Here is an 18,060-nt window from a genome sequence, read left to right on the forward strand (position 1 = left end):
AACGTAGGCCGCATGCAACCCTCTCAAGCTTAGGGCACGCCATGGCGATGGGCTGGCGTCACCCTGCACCTATTGCACCCCTGACCGTCCTGGAAAGAGGGGCTCTTCTTTTAGGTCATGTATCTTTCCTGGGATTCTACCCTCTGGTACCTTCCTTAGTGTAAATTGAGGGCCTGTGAAACCCTTTGACCCTTTGCAACTGTGATTAAGGTAGTAACTCAGGTTTAGGGGGTTGTGGTTAATTGAGGGCCTGTAAAGCCTTTTGACCCTTTGTAACTGTGAAGGTCTATGTTCACATACAATTGAAGTTGAGTAATGCATAGGAGTATGTGGGAATAATTTGGGAAGTTGGAATTGTTGTGTAGGATAAGCTCACTTCCTGTGTGATCACAGACGACAGCTTTTTTTTTTTCCGGTTATCTGTATCTCACTTATTTAACCACAGGGGAAAATGTATTTTCTAAAAGTAACGTTTGGTGGAATTGTTATGGAATGGTAGTCTCACCCTCTTTCTTTCATTTGAACCATGCCTCAATGTGACTCGTCCTGAACAAGGCTGGCTCTTCCAGACTATGGAATGGGTAAAGCCATATTAATTAATTATCGTTGGTTTAATTTTACCAACTAATGCTTTCCTGAGTTAAAAAGACAACGGACATCTCTAACAAGTCTAGGTGTCAAGGTATCTGGCACATAAATTATAAAAACATATCTAAGCACAATGTACACGTTACGTTCAATATAATCTATTCTTTATTTCTCCTAAATAATCAATAATTGTAGATTTGTATCTTTGGTCCTTGGAAGTTCGTCAGTAAACAGTGAAGAAATAAAAATAAACGTTAGAACAAAGATAAAGCAATGTGCATTACGAACAGCAGATGACGCTATTTAACATACGCCCCCTTCAAAGAAATAAATGCCACTAGATGGCGGAATTGTTCAAAGTAATACTAAACCATAGTTTTCAAACATGAATAACAAAGATACGACCTACCTTTAAAACGAACTTGGAATTTTGGATTTAACAAAGCATGTCCCCCATGTTAGTGAGTTACTTAAAAAAATGACCTACAGAATGACATTAACTTAAATTATCCAAATTAAATAAAACAAATTAAATACATTTAACTCAAATGAATGGAAAGCCAAATTTACGATAATTTTTACCAATGACTTTTCCTCCCATCCAAAGCATGACATTTGAAATATGAAAATAACCATAAAAAATGAAGAAAGAATAAGAAAGAAAGAAATATAAAACAAACAAGATAGCCTGCCTTCGGGTATATAACCACGCTAAGCATGACATGACCATAACCAGCAACAATGTGTATCAAATCACTTTATGCATTTAATGCTGAAAATTTACTATTGTTGCTTTTTCTTCTGAATCTGTCTACTTTATCTAGCAATACACCTTATGTGTCAAAATATATTTGTACTCTCGCTCACTCTTCACAGACTGTTTTAGTTCAAGATTAGGGTCGTCTTCACATTCTTTGTTCCTCTTGTTGCACCAGGGGATAAAAAACACCTCCTCCTGAACTGAACCTCGCAAAACTCCTTTCTGTTGCCTTGGCAATCCTCCGCACACACACACACACAAACACACACACACACACACGCACACACACACACGCACACACACACACACACGCGCACACACACACACACACACACACACACACACACACACACACACACACACACACACACACCTCTCCTCTTTGCCATTTCCTCCAACCCTCCGCACTCCTCTCCCTCCCTCCCTTATCTCCTCATGTTCCTCCTACTCCTGGTGGACATGCGGACGGAGGCCGTCCCGGCCAGCGCCTGCAGGGGGGTGATGGCGGCCAGGCTCCAGTATTCCAGCTCCCGGTAGATCCGGTAGATCCACATCTTCACCTCGAACAGCACCGTGGACCCGTCCGGCTGCCAGCGCAGAGGGGTACCAACACAAGGATTTAGAACGGTCTACCGTAGATTGGAGTTAACAGGCCCAAATCAACTCAAACACTTCTATCTCTCGGATACAAAAAAGTTAATGCTTGTTTGTCTGATAATACTTAATGGAACTAAATGTTCACACTTGTTGTATGTTGTACATCCTTGCACTTGAAAATAGTACTTAGCATTATGTAGCATCTTATCCTAGCTAGCTTTGTTACATACAGGGAAGGAGTTAACCTAGCAATTGTTAGTGCTTGGCATTTGGTTCCATGAACAGCCTAACTGTACCGACAGCGACACATTGTTTTTCTTCCCTCTGAAAAATGTACTTATTGTAAGTCACTTTGGATAAAAGCATCTGCTAAATAACCTACATGGAAATTTGAATAAACTCAACATATCAAAGGACCATGGGTCTGGAACACAAGAGTGGACAAGGATGCCTGGGAAGACATATGTTCTGGACGTCACAGAGGCTGGAGGCCTTTGAAGGGAACAACTTCATCACGGCCCCGCTGACTGCCTGCGTCTTTCAAAGCGACGCTACCAACCAATGCTTGAGAAGCGGGGGCACGTGGGGGACTAAGCTTTTGGGCCTGCTCAAAAATAGCCTTTTTTTGGACTTCTGGAGAATTCTAGGACCGGGATATTCCCCAGCACCCGCTGTTGTTCTTAATGGAAGTATCACTTGTTGAATCACACCTGTTAAACACAGGGTGCTAAATACTGCATAGGCCAAAATAATTTGTCTTAGTCGGTTTAAGCCTAACCCTCCCACGATTGTTCAATGGTTACCTGAACATGTTAACGTGATGGTACACATTACTTTCTTGTTTTGATTTTTGTAGGTATATGTATGTAGTGGTGCGTCTCTAAGGTGTTCTAGGTTTGGACGCTTATTTAATCTATATGTGCATGCACGTCAATCTCAAGGAGTTTTTGTTTTGTAATGTTAATATCCTAATAATGTGTGTGAATGGCACACACATTATGTGTGTGCCATTCACACACATTATTAATTATATATACTTGAGAGACAGAGAAAGAGATTTGTGGGTAGGAGGAATTTCATTATTATAAAGTTCATCGCTCCTAGTGCGTGTCGTGTCTTTGTGTTTGTGTCCAATCATGAATGTGTGTGTTTTTTTTCCACGTCTGTGTCTGGGCTAATTGCGGTATGAGGGTTGCTCAACTGGTGCAGCAGCAGCACCTCAGTTACACTGCCAGGGTTAGTTTCAAACTAGGGACCAGCATGGTAAGAAATATATGAATTTACAGTAATGTAAGACAATTTTGATAATAACTTCCTCTAAATTTAACATATATTATATTATTATACTTAAAGGGAGATGCTGGCAAAATATAACATTAACAATACAACAGTAACATTGTGTTTGTAGAGCCATTAACATTGAATGCAGCTACCTGTCCCTGTATTTACATTTGTATCCGTACAAAACATATCAACTTATATAAAACAAATATAAACTCAAATAAAATGTATAGAAACTCGGAAGAATCGGTTAGACTGCCACCCTACCTCTTGACAGTTGGTGGTGGTCGTCAGACCTGCAGTTCCACTGAAGGCCTGTAGGAGCTCCCGCGTGCTGGCGAGAAGCAGCGCCAGCCTGTCCTTCACCGCCTTCCTCTGTTTCTGGTAGTCAGCCTTCAACACCGCTGTCACCCCAAAAGCCTGCTCTTCCCTGGCAATGGCCCGCTCCAGCAGGCAGCGACACTGACCCAGGGCGGAGTGGATGCGCCACAGCTGGTCTCGGACCTCCAGCTGGGAGGAGGCGGGTGGGACAGAGACCAGCAACAGGTCAGACAGGACCAGATCGGTTCCAAGGCTCTCCTTCTTCCTCTGGAGGGGAGAGATCACACAAGGGAAGGAAAACATGTCACACATGCGAAACAGGAGAAGGAAATAAACAGTAGGAATGTTATCCGCTGTCTTGCAATCTAAAACAATTACCAACAAGTGAAAAAAAAATCGACTAACCTTGTATCCCTATGGCCATGATTCTACTAGTAGTTGTTGATTTAAAACAGACTGTGTAGCACTACAACCTTTTTTTGCTCGTCTACGTAAAGCACATTTAAAACACTGTTCTGCACGATTCAAGGGTGTGCTGTTTCAGGGATGGTTTTAAGGACATGGCCAATCACATCTTGTGAGGTTTGACATTGAGCCATAGATGTATTAGTAATTATTATTAACCAGTTTTTTTGCTTATCAAGTCAAAGGTCACTCAACATGTTTTTGTTTTGTATTCAGAGAACGGAATGAGGTGGGCGTAGCGTTGTTCGTGTCTCTGCGTGTCACCGCTAGGGGGTGCCACTGGGCAGACGCCCAGAAATAGGTAGTAGTAAGATAGGCTAGATGGGGTATATAGAGGGTATGAAGGCATACATCCTATATCGGATACAATCTTTCATTTTTGTCTCATGTATTGTTTTATTTATTTATTTGTTTATATTTATATTATTGGTTTTATTTGTCTGATGTCTGAAAATCAATAACAACTTTTAAATGAAAATATAAATGGTGGTTGTGGTGGTGGTAGTGATTGTGGTTGTAGTGGTGGTGGTGGTGATGTTGGTGGTGGTAATGATGGTGGTGGTGGTGTTGTTGGTTGGGGTAATGGTGGTGGTGGTGGTGATGGTGGTGGTAATGTTGATGGTTGAGGTGGTCGAGGTGGTATTGATGGTGGTGGTGGTAGAGGTAGTGGTGGTGGTGGTGAGGTCTAAAAGTCTGCTGTTGGCTATCGTCGACCGGCGGGAATGTTATGGCGACCCACTGACGAAACTTCCCAGACACGACGAGAACCGAGCCAAGACCCCTCCCACATACACCATCACTGCACTTGCCTCTCTCTGTCATACCTACCTCTCTTTCTCTCTCTCACCTGAGTGTGTGTCTTCCCAACAACTGACCACCTTCACCTTCAGACAGCGTCTGGATTGTCAGCTGTTCCCTGACATTGGAGTCATTACCGAAACGGATTGGTGTTAGTGTGTGGTGCAATTCAGGAAGTGAGCCCTTATGAATTCCCAAGGGAGCGTGTTACATTCTATGCATGATGTTTAGACCTGTGTGCAAGTTGGTACCAGTGTGAGTCAGATAGAGTGGTGCTTAATTTCCTCAGCGTGCCTCCACAGGAGTGAGGAGGAAGAGGCCGTCTACAGTTGGAAGGACAAACCCGACAAAATAAAAGGGAATTACCTTTTTTGTAGGAGGATTATCTTCAATTATCCCAGGAAAGGTCACCACTCACACTAAACCGGTAGACGGAGGAGACTCGTCTTAAGGATTTCAGTCCCAAGTCTGAGTTTATTGTCGGTCAATGTCTAATACAATGTATTTTGGACACATAATAATGTCTGTTATGTATACACAAAGACATTGTGTAGCTCCCTCCAGTTAACAGACACAAGGACAGAAACTGGGTTTCATACATATTTAAACTTACTTGATATTACTATATATATTAGTAATAGCAAGTAAGTATAAGCATGTATACAATCTAGTGTCTGTTCATGTCTAATATAATGTATTTGTGTTTACATAATAGACATTAACAGGAACTGATTATTTATTTTACATTTTTTCCATCACACTATCCTTCAGTGGACATTAATTTGCGGTCTCTGAGGTATAAACGACAATGATCTCTAATCTGTCAGGTTTAGGTCATAATATAAGGCCTCCAGGCATGCAGGGTCTTCTGTTAATAAAGCAACAGGGAACCTAAAACTGTTCCCAGACGTATACGTTTGGTGCCTGGACCAGGCTCTGGTGTGCAGAGGCGTACAGTATAAATCCTACATGGGACATTATCTCCAGCGACCATGGATGGGTGCGGACAGGAAGTTGACAGGCGGAATGGAAGCTCCGATACCGTGGTAACAGATCAAATGAGAGGATGAAACAGGGAGCTGGCTGGCAACCAGCTAGTTCTAATAAACAGGGATACACCAAACATCCCAGCACACGCACACACGCCCACACACACCCACACAGACATTCCAGCACACACACAAACACTCACCCATTCAAACATGCATACACACAAACAAACATACACACACACACACCTACTGGCAGAGTCTCACAGGTTTGTGAAGGGGGGGGGGGGGGGGGGGGAGAGAGAGAGAGAGAGAGAGAGAGCAAGACAGAGAGTCCTATATGCATTAACAAGCTTGTGCCAGTATGAACTCCCACCTCTTTCCATCCCTCTGCTTCATGCACACACACACACACACACACACACACACACACACACACACACACACACACACACACACACACACACACACACACACACACACAGCATTCCAACCCCCTGTGGTACCAATGTAACAACTTTCTACTTCTTTTCTTGTGGTCTATCCCTTTCCTCTCTCTCTCTCTCTCTCTCTCTCTCTCTCTCTCTCTCTCTCTCTCTCTCTCTCACACACACACAAACACACACGCGCGCACACACACACACACACACACTCACACACACACACACCGTTATAACATGAGAAACACATTCGCTTGAGGTCAGACACACAGCTTATGCATTTTCCCATTCAAACTCCATGGCTCATTTCGTCTTAAGGTTGCCTCAACACTCGCCAATCCCAAGGCACATGGAGATCTCTCACAGCTTTTAGTGCGGTGGTGGAAAATATACTCACATAAAGTTCCAGTAGGTGTCCACATTCACTGTGCAGTAGATCGGCGAGAGCAGCAGACCTTGCGGCCGCGCGGCTGGTCTCCCCCTCGGTGAATCTCCTCCGGCGACCTGCCATTGAACTTCTTCTATAGCAGAACGTTGGTGCGACACACGACAAAAGCAACAGGCTGGCGACTGCTACATCAGGTTAAAGCCGACTACTTCATCTCGGGAGCAGTTTCTTGGCCATGGTTCAGGCAGCCCGTGGGAGCCTCCCCCTTCCGATCGGCTGTAATTCTGCCAGAGACACTCATTACGATTCCCGTCCGTTACTGCGGAAACTGACGCCAGTTCAGGGATACTTAAGGACACAGGCGGGGGTTATTCATGAGTTGGCCCTTCACTCCTTTCCTGAGAATGTGTTAATCTGAGTCAGAATCGCAAGCAATTAATCATTATTTAATTTTCCTTCGTTATTACTTAGAAAAATAAAAAACTTGGTTTGAAAAATGAGTACATAACATAATAATTGACGTTAATATACAAATGTTTTACCAACCAGATTATAACGAATAAATATACGGTGTCTCATCTTCGATTAAATGTAGACCAATTAATAATGCTATTGGCATTTGGTCCCAATTACGGATATTCCACTCCTGTCCGCTACGTGGCAGGACTTCAACGGACATGCGCGGTGCACCTTGAGACGGCACTAGAGGGAACGACGGCATAAACGTAAATACGTCGATGTTTAGATCTGGATGAGTGCAACACAATACTTATATTGTTTTGGTTTAGAATAATTATAATTCCAAGCGTTTCATTGGATTTTTCCAACGATGATGTTTCGACCAGCCGTGTCAAGGGCAGTAGTAGTTTAGCATCCTAGCTACATTTTAGCATAGCTTCTAACGTGACCGATCGTAACATCGTGTGTGTGTTGTGTGGAGGGGATGAACTCTCTGGTCGGCTACGGGGTGTCCTCTGAGTCAGAGAGCGAAGAGGATGGAGACGGTAACAACGGAACAAATAGGTAATAAACCACCACACAAAAAACTTGCTCCATGTTGTTTAGTTTTCCGAGCCGACCTTGTTTGGTTTTGGCATTTAATGCGAGTGTTAGACATCCTATGTCCCTCCCCCTCAGTCCTGTCAATCGAACCTAATCCTCCGTCTGAATGTCTAATTCCATCTGTTCCTCATGAAGTTCCGAAGGAGTGACCCTAAAGGCAAAAACAGTCGTCACCAAGACGCGAAACTTCCTGTTGGAATCTGGCTCTGCGTCCAGTGAGTCTGACGGTAACTCTGAACCAGAAGGACAGGATGAAACACGACCCTCTACCCGGCGGCGTTCTTTAGCTGTGACAGCATCATCTCCATCTACTCCTCACCGGCAACCACAACCTCCACCACCAGCCATACGCTCTCTCCCTCCTCCAAACAAACTCCCTCCCCCTCCGCTAGGCACCTGCGCAGGGAGCGGTGTGTTTGCCAACCCCTTCAAGGCACAAGCGGACCAGAAACTGAACGTGTTGCAGAAACACGTTCCGCTCACGATGCAGGCCAAGCCTGCACTCATCGGGGGCAAGAGGGTGTGTGTGGCGTACCGGAAGGACGGACGCTGCAGGTTTGGCATCAAATGCAAGTACGCGCACGACAGCGACCTCCAAAACCCACTCGCCGTCCACAGTGACCCCGGCCAGGAGATGGCCGACTCCAGTCCGGGGGAGTCCCACCCGGCTGGCTCAAAAGGAGAGGACGATGGACAGCCAGGCAAGAAGAGGAGGGTAGGACTTAGCAACACCCTGATTCCTCCCAAGCGGGCCATGAAGCAGTACGTGCAGCAGAAGGAGAGAGATCGCCCCAAGATGTCCTGAGCCTGTCCTACCAGTCGGTTGGTGTGTATTTAGTGTTTAAGGGCACGTACGTTACGATGATAAGTGATGTGGATTAGCCCTTATAAGCCAGGCCAGAATCGTGAAATCAGTCTACCCACTGGACAGTACCAACTGGTAGGCAGACCCAGGGGTGTAGGAATGAGTTTAACATTGGGGGGGACACATCGGAAACCTGACAGATCCGGTATAATTTTTAGGTGGGACAAATGCGCCTGTCTCCGATATTGGAGGGGACACGTCCCCCCCGGTTCCTACGCCCTTGGGCAGACCTATCAAACATAGAAGACACGCCCCCAAATGTCATGTCACTGTAGGGTAGATTGCCCTTGTACCGTCTATCCAATACCACCTGGTGGTATAATTGGGGCCCTTTAAGATGTATACATGTGTTTCCTGTATAGGAGGTTTGTGTTTAGGATTTGTATACTTGGGACTTTATACAATGTATATATTTATTCAGATGTCCTTTTTTCTCATAAGACATAGGAAGCGTTTCTCGATTTCAAAGATAAGCATAGCTATAGTTGAACTAAACAGACAAGGCAGCATCTCACAATGTAAAGACATTTAGTGATCTTATAAACAGTTTATGTGATGCTCTATATTGTGTATGACAAGGTTTATTGGAGACACAACTTGGGGTTTTCATAATTGTTGCTTTAAAAATAAAACTGCTTGATCCAACATAAAAGCTCCACATTTTCTGAGACCATTGAGTATTTTCTGTTCTATGCCTGTGAAACAAAACACTAATACATTGTACAGAACCCAGAATGTTGTTAAATACATTTGTCTACACATTAATATGTTGTATTACACATGGTGCTATGCTATAGCTTTGCATATAAGTTTGTGTTCTGCAATAGCAAAACATAATGTCCTTCAACTAGTTTTAAACACAAATGCACGCAAACACACTAATATAAAAGACCAGTTAAGTTTGGACTAACATTACATCACTTTATGTACAAACAACTTTGACGTACACAGGGACTTTAAACAGACGCAGACATCGCTCCCTGACACGTTTTATCCAAAACGTTATCAGAACGTGGGGTTAAATCATACATTCGCGATTTTACGCGCATCTCAAAACGTTGCATTATAGCATATAGGGTCACTGACAATAACATCCATCTATCTCATCCCAGTTCCTCGTCGTTCATTTCATGTTTAGCGTGCACGGTCCCTGTGTGTGTCGTGTCCTCATGGCGTTAAAGCAGCGCCTGCACCCCCGCATCAGCCAGCCCCTCGGCGGTCTGCTCCCAGACCACCGCCGGGCTCTGCTGGTGGAGGGCCGAGGAGACGGGGGAGCCGAGGACGGAAGTGTCCAGGACGTAGCCGTCCCCGTTGGCCACGACGCCCTGGTGCTGGGCGGCCCCCTGGGCCACGGGGGCCGCCTGCAGAGCCTGCAGCTGGAGGGGGATCTGCTGGAGGTGGCCCTGGGTCTGGCCCACCGGCTGGAAGGTCATGTGGAGCACCTCCGTCTGGCCCAGCTGCTGCTGCTGGGGCTGCAGCAGCTGGGCCTGGTGCTGGGCCACCACCGGGCCGGAGTGGAGGGTGAGCTGCTGGATCTGGGGCTGGGACACCACCGCTCCGGAGTGGGTGAGGGTGAGCTGCTTGATCTGCGGGTGCTGCTGCTGGCCGTGGGGGCCGCTGGTCTGGACGAAGTGGAGGGGCATCTGGAGCTGCAGGTGCTGCTGCTGCTGCTGCAGGTGCTGCTGCTGCTGCTGCTGCCGGCCGTCGGGCGACGGGGGGGCGGCCGGGGACAGGGCGATGGTCACCGGCACCTGCATGGTGTGGAGGCTCTGGTGGTCCTGCCCTAGCAGCACCACCTGGTGGCCAACGTGGTGCTGGCCCGTCGCTGGGGCCGCCTCCAGGCCGGCCGCCTCGGGCTGGGCCGGCCGGACCTGCGCCCCCTGCAGCTCCAGTATGGAGGCCGGGGTGGTGATGAGCGCGCCGGCATTGGCGGCCAGGGCCTCGGCGATCAGCACCTCGGGGTGGCTCTTGGCCTTGTGGGCGACCACGCAGTCCTTCTTCTCAAACTTCTTGCCGCAGATGGAGCAGGAGAACTGGTAGGTGGCGTCGGCGTCGTGCTTCTTCATGTGCCAGTTGAGGGACGCCTTCTGGCGGCAGGTGAAGCCGCAGATCTCACACCTGGTGGGTGGAGGACACACACTCAGGTGAGAGAGAGAAAGAGAGGTAGGTATGACAGAGAGAGGCAATTGTGAGAGGTGAATGAGTGAGAAAGGTGAGTGAGTGAGTCAAACCTGCACTGCACTACGCTACAGAGCAAAATCTGACAGTTAATATCTATGAGACAACGTTCGTTATAGGTTTTGTTTGTTTTGCAGATTAATTTATATGAATTTGCACTTTTGTCTTTATTCTGCTAATATGTAATTGATTCCATCATGATTCTTGTGTAGTCCTGCGGAACATGCCATATTCTGTCTTAACATTTACTTGGTGCTTGCGGCACTTATGGTGAACAAAGTAAACAAAAAGGCATCAGTTTGGCACTCTGCTTGTCTGCTGCCGCAAGACCAGACCGTTCCGCAAGGCCAGATCTGACCAGACAGATATTAAACCCGGTGCTTTTAGAAGATTTCCACACCCAACAAGCCAGCATGGCCGCTACGTGAAGGTCTTAAGGTCTCAAGGTCTTTGATTGACCTTGCAATTTACCTTGTTGACCCTTGTTGTTTCTACTAGAGTAGAAGAACAGGACTTACTGCAGTGGCTTCTCCCCAGTGTGGATCATTCTGTGGACCGCCAGGTTGTGGGAGCTCTTGAACGCACGGGCGCAGAACTCACAGATGTAGTCCCTCTGGTCTGGGAGAAACACACCAAGATACACAGGTCGTCACACCACAGGGTTTATGTAAATTAGACATCACCACATTCAAGAATGGTTTAGTGGCATACACTGTATAATGATGTAATGGCCACAATTAATGTAAACCTCCACAGTTTATAATAAGCATTATTTGTTTACATACTTTTTATTGCATTTACCTTGATGCTACTCCTTCCACTTATGCTGTGTTCTAGCTTTATTCACTCTAGCCAAGCAGTAACCACATTAATTATTTCACTTTCACAACAATCTAACATGCGTTATAGTTCTTTTCGCACCATAATTACAGATTATAGCCCTTGCCGATGTGGAGATATACTTCTATTACTTTAGGTTTTCAGAAAGAACCCTCAGAAACCGGAGTAGTGATGAAGAGGTCAAGGTACGGTAAGACGAGGCTGGGTACCTGTGTGGTGTTTGGCGTGGCGCAGCAGCTGTTTCTGCAGTCTGAAGAGACGACCGCAGGACGGATGAGGGCACACATACTTCTTCTTCAGCAGGTGCTGGTACTTTATGTGGTGCTGTGGTCAGCAAATACACAGGTGTCCATAACGTTAGTAGGACGCTAAAGGCCCAAACACATTGCAGCAATGTCACATGCCAATATAGAGGTTTTACCCTATCATTTTTAACCAAGACAATGCATTTTGCATTCAAGGTTAATTAATTATTAAAAAATAAATGTACTTAAATATAAAGAAAAGAGGAATTAAAAAAACATCACATACTGCATTGATTGTGGTTTCCTTCATCCAACTTACAGATGAAGGTCTTATACCAGATTTGCAGGGAAATGTACATAGAGAGAGCAGAATAGCCTTTGATTTGATTCCCACTCCAAATGTTCTGGGTTAAACCCCAAGGTCCACTGTCTACCTGTAGGCATCCTTGAGCAAGATTCCCTAATCCCCTACTTGTGCATACAGCCGACACATGACAGAACAGATCTATCACATTTAAGTTTGGTTTTTGTGTTAATAAAAAGGTGTGTCTCTATGGAGGTGTACCGGCAGGAGAGTGCACGTGGCAGGAGAGTGCACGCATCGTACCTGCAGGTAGCGTGGATGGGCCAACACTGTGCCGCAGCCTTCGATCTCGCAGCGCACGTACTGAACCGGGGGCTTCTTCCTGTAACGAGAAAGAGCTTGCGTGGTTTCTCTGCATGATGATATCAAAACCCCTTATTTAGACTTTTGTATACAAGACATAGCAGCGATAAAAAAACACTGATATGCAAATAACGTACACAACACCATATTGGGGTTTTGTTAAGGAAACTGATAAAGAGAGTCATTCAAATATTTGAATGACTCACCCAGTAAAAGGTCAAGTCCAAAAACTAAAGTTTTTGGACTTGAACTTTTACCACCATGGAAGTATGTTTGAAGAGAAATGGCTTATGTGTGACTATTCTATTAAACTGACCCAAAAAACACATACTTAATATACTGCTGCAATAGGTTTTCAAGATAAAGTGATAAATGTTCTAACATACAAAAAAATAATCCAACTCGTAGTAGCAAATCAGCAGTTGAAGGGGTATGCAAGACAGTAGGGTTGGTGCATGTAAGGATGTTTTAGCACCAGTAGATTCATTGTGAACAGACACAAGTGCCTGTGAGGGATATTCTCGTTACCTTCTCTTTGGAAGCCTTGGGGTTTTATCATCTTTCCTTCGTCTCCCTCTCCTGTTGGGAGAACCATGCGTTTAGCCACCCCACCAAACAATATATACATGTTCTTTCAAATTATATATTATGTAAGCATGACCAGACTATCCCCAATACAGCTCCTCAAACATAGTCACCTGTCACCAAGAAATAAAGTTATATATCAGAGAGTAATAGTGTGAGGTCGAATAAAGGGATATTTTGGACAGTGTTAAAAACTCAAGCCAGGGTTTACGTTCGCTGTGGTCGTCTCATCATGACGTAGCAGGTGCCTTATTGTAATATTAATGATTAAATCCCCTAGCATCTGCCAACAAAGTAATGGTTCCCTGGGTTTAGAACCCTACACTGTAAGAGATAGCCAGGCAGGGAGAATCCAACGCAGAGCCAAATCACCTTGAAATGGATCCCAGTCGGTACGCATTCATGAGGACTGCACTTCACCCCTAGATCTGAGGCTTAAGACCCACAATGCAACTTGACTACTTGAAATTTTACCATTTAATCCTTTGGAGACGAGCGAGCATGTTGTTGAAGCAGGGGCCACACAACGCAAAGTCGAGTAGAAGAAATAATCTGGGCAGACGCACAGTAGGGTCTAAACGGCGGCCTTCTCTCCTTCTACTTTCAATTGATGTTCCCAAAACAACTACACTGGTTATCTGTGTTAGCAGACGAGACTGAGAAATCAGCAGACTTCAGTCGTTAAATGTGAGCTGCTCAATCGTATTCGGTTTTAAATCGTGTATTGTGGCCCCAGCTTTAGGGATCGTACCCTGTGCGGAACACTGCAGCTAATACATGAAATCGACCCTTGCCTCATCGGCCCCTGGCAGATTGCGGTCTGACGGCGGGGGCCCTGGCAGATTGCGGTCTGACGGCGGGGGCCCTGGCAGATTGAGGTCTGACGGCGGGGCCCCTGGCAGATTAAGGTCTGACGGCGGGGGCCCTGGGAGATTGAGGTCTGACGGCGGGGCCCCTGGCAGATTGAGGTCTGACGGCGGGGCCCCGGGTTGGCAAGCGGTGGTGAACGTACTTCCTGGGTCCCTCTGGGTCCTCCCTTGACTCTTCCTCCGTCTTGACGTCCTCCTCCAGGGGCTCCATGTACTCTGAGCCCTCCACCTTGACGTCTGCAGCTTCTCCTGCCGTGGAGGGGAGGGTGGGGACGTCCTTCTTCTCCTTCGGCTTGGGAGGGGCCCGGCGCTTTGGCTTCAGAGCCTCTCTGAGAGACAGAAGGGGTCAAATCAAATAGGTTAATGACAACACCTCAGTCCCACACTATGACTTAAGAACAGTTGACAGTTACTGCAAGCTACAGGTTTGGGAATATAGTGACTAGAATCATCTAGTCATCGTCAATATTTAATTTATACATATTTCAGACTGTACATGTTTGTGGCAATATTGCAAATGTACAAATCACCTGTAAGGTTGCTGTCTGTAGTGGACTATTATTTATCAGATGAATGGATCCATGTTTTGTTTTTTATCACACACACACACACACTACCTCTCAGGCTTGGGGTTGTAGCTTTGGTCATTTAAGTCATCTCTGAAGGGAAGATCCTCATCACTGCTGAGACCCCCCACCTGCTCCTCTACCTCTTCACTGAAACCAAAGACAAAATCACCACAAGTTCAAATCTAGAACCCACTAGAACCAGGTGATGTTGACAGGGTACAATAAAGGTCACTGAGATATATCGGTTGTCGGCTGAAAGACCCATGCCGCGGTGAGACGAGACACGATCCTTCACACGGTATTATTGAACAATTGCATACAGAATTGTATTTGGGGGCGTGTGGGAAAAGTTTGACTCAGCTAAGTAACCAGCGGGCCAAATGCTGCGCTTTGATATTTGGTTACGAACCAGCCCTTTTGTCTGTTTGAACTAGCCTATTATGATTTGGCTTAAACTCCGTCGGGGCCTTGCAGTGCAGCCAGATGGGTTTTGTGTCTGGTGGCCTACCTGTGAGCTTGGGGCTGGTAGTTGCCATCGCTGGGGTGGTCCTCAAACAGAAGGCCTTTCTCTCCTGGCATATCTTCCTCATTGACTTCATCCTCCTCGGCCTCCTCCTGCTTCTGACTGGGGGAGAGGTAAAGGTCCTTCAATACACAGCCGTCACATTTACACACACCCACAAACTGCCTCACTCACTCACCGATGGTAGTTTCAAAGCCCCCTACTCTAGAAATGGAAGCACTAGAAGACACAAACTTGTTGGTCTACATTGTCAGCACAATCAATTGGGTTACATAGTTGTGCTCTGGAGGTGGAACAGATACGGGAGACTTCTGTGATTGCTGTGTTCCTGACTTATACAGGAACCCAAAGTATATAAAACCGGTCCTATTAAACCATATACTTACATGGCTGTGGTGCCCTTCTCCTTCCCTTTCACCTGTCTCTCTGTCACTACACATATATATGAGAGAGAAAGATAGAGGGAGAGAGAGGAACAGAGAATTTAAGAATGAACTTCACCCTAGTAGATGTGAAATTAATACATTAAAAAAACGTTAATTAAATTGATCTAAATTGACTACGGATGATCATCATTAAGTCATCCTCACAACCATCATCGTTAACATCACGTTATATGCATATAATAATGCATCTTTATCATGCATTATTTTGTGAATCAGTTGGACTGATCAGAGGTGGGAGGCCGAGCACCAGTCTTACCTGCTAGGGTCTCTGTTCCCGGCTCACTCTTACAGATCGGCCTGGCAGAGCCCTTGGCTGCCCTGGCAGAGGAGGTTTTACCCCGGGACTGGGCTGCCGGGCCCCTGGTAGGAGAGACTAGTAGGGGGGAATAGAAGACCATTACACAGAGACCAGAGTAGACATATTCATAGACAAATACAGGCATGTCTATATGCATGCAGACACACAAACAGACACAGAGACAGAGACACACACACTCACACACACACACACACTAAATGTGTGTATTTACTATACTGGCATCTAACAGAAAAGTATCTATTACAGGCTCCATCCATATTATTGTTTCTGGACTGTTTATATACACACCATTCATTGGGTTAAATCAGTTTGACTTTCAACATTTAGGAAACCATACATGAATATAAATTACGTGGCACAAACAACTGAAGAAGGGGAGTTACAATAGCATCACAAAAAGCCATCCCCAAGCCATACAATTTAGCATCCTCACCATGGACATTTGTGGCAGGGTTATCCAGATCTTCCAAGCTGCGGGTAAACAAAAAAGCTATAAGAGATATATTGTTGGGCATTTCTATATAGAGCTTGTTGAGTCGTCTCTTTCGGTGGCATGTCATCTTACCAAAGCAGGACGTTGGGTAAGATAAGGTTATATCTTGACACAAAGCACTGACAAAGTTGAACGACACTTTGTATATGACAGGTGTTGACTCAACCAACACAGCTTTAAGAGGAAGTCAAGTTGCTATTGATGAGTAACAACAGCAGCAACAACATTGGGAGGACGGAATACTTACTCTTTAGTTGAAGTACTGTCCCCACCGACCTCCTCAGCTTGGTCAGAGCAACCTCCAGATTCTGTAGGTTTCTTTCGTCTAGAATACGAAACTTTTCTCCGTTTGGTTGCACTTAGTAACGGAGTAGGTTCATCTTCCTCATCACTTTTGGTATCCTTTAACCAAGCTGGCACTGATCGGGTTGACCGGTCTCGCAAAACCCTGCCAGAGCTCCGGGGACTCGGCGCCGCTCCATTGGTGTCCGGTGAAGCGGGTACGCCCGACTTTGGACGGCCAACCTTGCGGGCTCTCAAGCCCCTCCGCGGGCTTACGCTTGTACTAGTAGTCGGGGTCTGATCTGCGGCCTTCTGTTCCTCGGACTCTTCCCATTTATTTTCATCCTCATTTTGGCCACTCTTCGATTCCATTTGCATCTATCTCTTTCGTCTTACCTGCGATCCCCCACAAACGCAAGGTTTAATTGTAATTTGAAGAGAAGTGGAAGAGCTCTGATATAAAAACGCTTTGATTGTGAGAGGCCTTTATCCGACAGTGACATATTTCACACAATGCGTTGGATTCGTCGCAGATATTATACACACTATTTTATTGATTTATAAATTAAAACTTTTCTTAATTATCTATTCAATAATAAACCGATATCATTTTAAAGAAGCAGACGCTATTTTCGCCTTCTTAAAGCTATAGTAAACCTACTTATTCGCACGGGCCTAGAGCACATCCATTTTGTACGCTTTGTTGCGTCTCCTTTAAGCCAAAAATAAAACCAAGGTTACATTGACGACAAGGAACACATTCTAGCCAACGAAAAGGCATTGGGATCGTCTCACGCCGTTCATTGAAACATGGCGGATGGGAACTGATCGCCTATATATCTGGAAAATAACAGCAGCGAAGCCATGCCAAAGCTCTCAAATGGCTGTTCTTGGGTAGTGTGGGAATTGTAGGCTATTAAAAACGTAATCTACGGCATTACGGCAGCTACTGTATAATTTATCGTTTATTATTTTGAATTTAAACGTAACTCAAATATGACTGAAAATACAAAGCCTTCGTTTGAATGTGCTCTAGTTAAATCATTATTACATTATTATTGTTAATAATGATAATAATCCTTAATGTTATTAATCAGCTTTATTGTATTAAAACTATAGTTGAAGCGGTTAGTCATTAGAATACTCTAGCAACGAAATCACAGATTTATATTTTGTGAAATGTCCTTAAGATTAACTATTGTTTGCTCCGTTAATATCATGGTTAATATACTATGGATACAATTAGCTCCTCGGAGGCATCATGGCCGCTGCAGAAACAGACGTGTCTCACTGTGGCACAGAAACGACCTGCCACCAGATGGCGATGTCCTATAAGGTTGGATGAAGACCCCTTAAAAATAGCACCCCTTTCATACAGACACAAATAAACGTTGAAAATGCGTGCTTAAACTAAAGAAAGCCGAATGAGACGTTATTATCAGTATGTTCCAGCTATACGTAGAAATCCTGCGTCAGATTAAACGCTGGGC

At 45.3% G+C, this 18,060-nt stretch overlaps 3 protein-coding genes across 4 annotated transcripts; 1 reads left to right on the forward strand and 2 right to left on the reverse strand.

Annotated features, from left to right (window-relative positions):
- Positions 1 to 741: 741 nt before the first annotated feature.
- Positions 742 to 6,879, reverse strand: cntf (ciliary neurotrophic factor). The gene is made up of 3 exons (XM_079731118.1): positions 6,637 to 6,879; positions 3,494 to 3,814; positions 742 to 1,935 (listed from the first exon to the last, which is right to left on the reverse strand). The coding sequence occupies exons 1-3, from the start codon at positions 6,748 to 6,750 to the stop codon at positions 1,774 to 1,776; spliced, it is 597 nt and encodes a 198-aa protein (XP_079587244.1). The 5' UTR covers positions 6,751 to 6,879; the 3' UTR covers positions 742 to 1,773.
- A 432-nt stretch (positions 6,880 to 7,311) lies between these two features.
- Positions 7,312 to 8,494, forward strand: LOC307071872 (uncharacterized protein; the record flags this gene model as incomplete). The annotated part of the gene is made up of 2 exons (XM_079730995.1): positions 7,312 to 7,650; positions 7,825 to 8,494. The coding sequence occupies exons 1-2, from the start codon at positions 7,571 to 7,573 to the stop codon at positions 8,492 to 8,494; spliced, it is 750 nt and encodes a 249-aa protein (XP_079587121.1). The 5' UTR covers positions 7,312 to 7,570.
- Positions 8,495 to 9,716: 1,222 nt separating this feature from the next.
- On the reverse strand, positions 9,717 to 17,283 carry zfp91 (ZFP91 zinc finger protein, atypical E3 ubiquitin ligase). 2 transcript variants are annotated; one of them, XM_079730994.1, is made up of 13 exons: positions 17,232 to 17,283; positions 16,536 to 16,966; positions 16,229 to 16,266; positions 15,733 to 15,849; positions 15,417 to 15,462; positions 15,016 to 15,132; positions 14,556 to 14,654; positions 14,082 to 14,267; positions 13,013 to 13,063; positions 12,425 to 12,503; positions 11,782 to 11,896; positions 11,251 to 11,350; positions 9,717 to 10,672 (listed from the first exon to the last, which is right to left on the reverse strand). In XM_079730994.1, the coding sequence occupies exons 2-13, from the start codon at positions 16,946 to 16,948 to the stop codon at positions 9,730 to 9,732; spliced, it is 2,304 nt and encodes a 767-aa protein (XP_079587120.1). In that variant the 5' UTR covers positions 16,949 to 16,966; positions 17,232 to 17,283; the 3' UTR covers positions 9,717 to 9,729. The 2 variants fall into 2 exon arrangements, with proteins under 2 accessions (XP_079587120.1, XP_079587119.1); XM_079730993.1 differs by having other exon boundaries at positions 16,536 to 17,273.
- Between the last annotated feature and the right edge of the window lie 777 nt (positions 17,284 to 18,060).

This window comes from Pollachius pollachius (assembly GCF_949987615.1).
Source record: "Pollachius pollachius genome assembly, chromosome: 2".
NCBI lineage: Eukaryota > Metazoa > Chordata > Actinopteri > Gadiformes > Gadidae > Pollachius > Pollachius pollachius.

What these genes read in the sequence shown, in the direction of transcription:
- cntf (XM_079731118.1), bottom strand. Translation starts at nt 6,750, where the DNA reads ATGGCAGGTCGCCGGAGGAGATTCACCGAGGGGGAGACCAGCCGCGCG. An exon ending in GACACCTACTGGAACTTTAT is followed by an intron (nt 3,815 to 6,636) that starts GTGAGTATATTT and finishes TCTCCCCTCCAG; the next exon opens with AGGAAGAAGGAGAGCCTTGG. An exon ending in CCACCACCAACTGTCAAGAG is followed by an intron (nt 1,936 to 3,493) that starts GTAGGGTGGCAG and finishes CTGCGCTGGCAG; the next exon opens with CCGGACGGGTCCACGGTGCT.
- zfp91 (XM_079730994.1), bottom strand. Translation starts at nt 16,948, where the DNA reads ATGCAAATGGAATCGAAGAGTGGCCAAAATGAGGATGAAAATAAATGG. An exon ending in TACAACCCCAAGCCTGAGAG is followed by an intron (nt 14,268 to 14,555) that starts GTAGTGTGTGTG and finishes TCTGTCTCTCAG; the next exon opens with AGAGGCTCTGAAGCCAAAGC. An exon ending in CCAAGGCTTCCAAAGAGAAG is followed by an intron (nt 12,504 to 13,012) that starts GTAACGAGAATA and finishes TTCTCGTTACAG; the next exon opens with GAAGAAGCCCCCGGTTCAGT.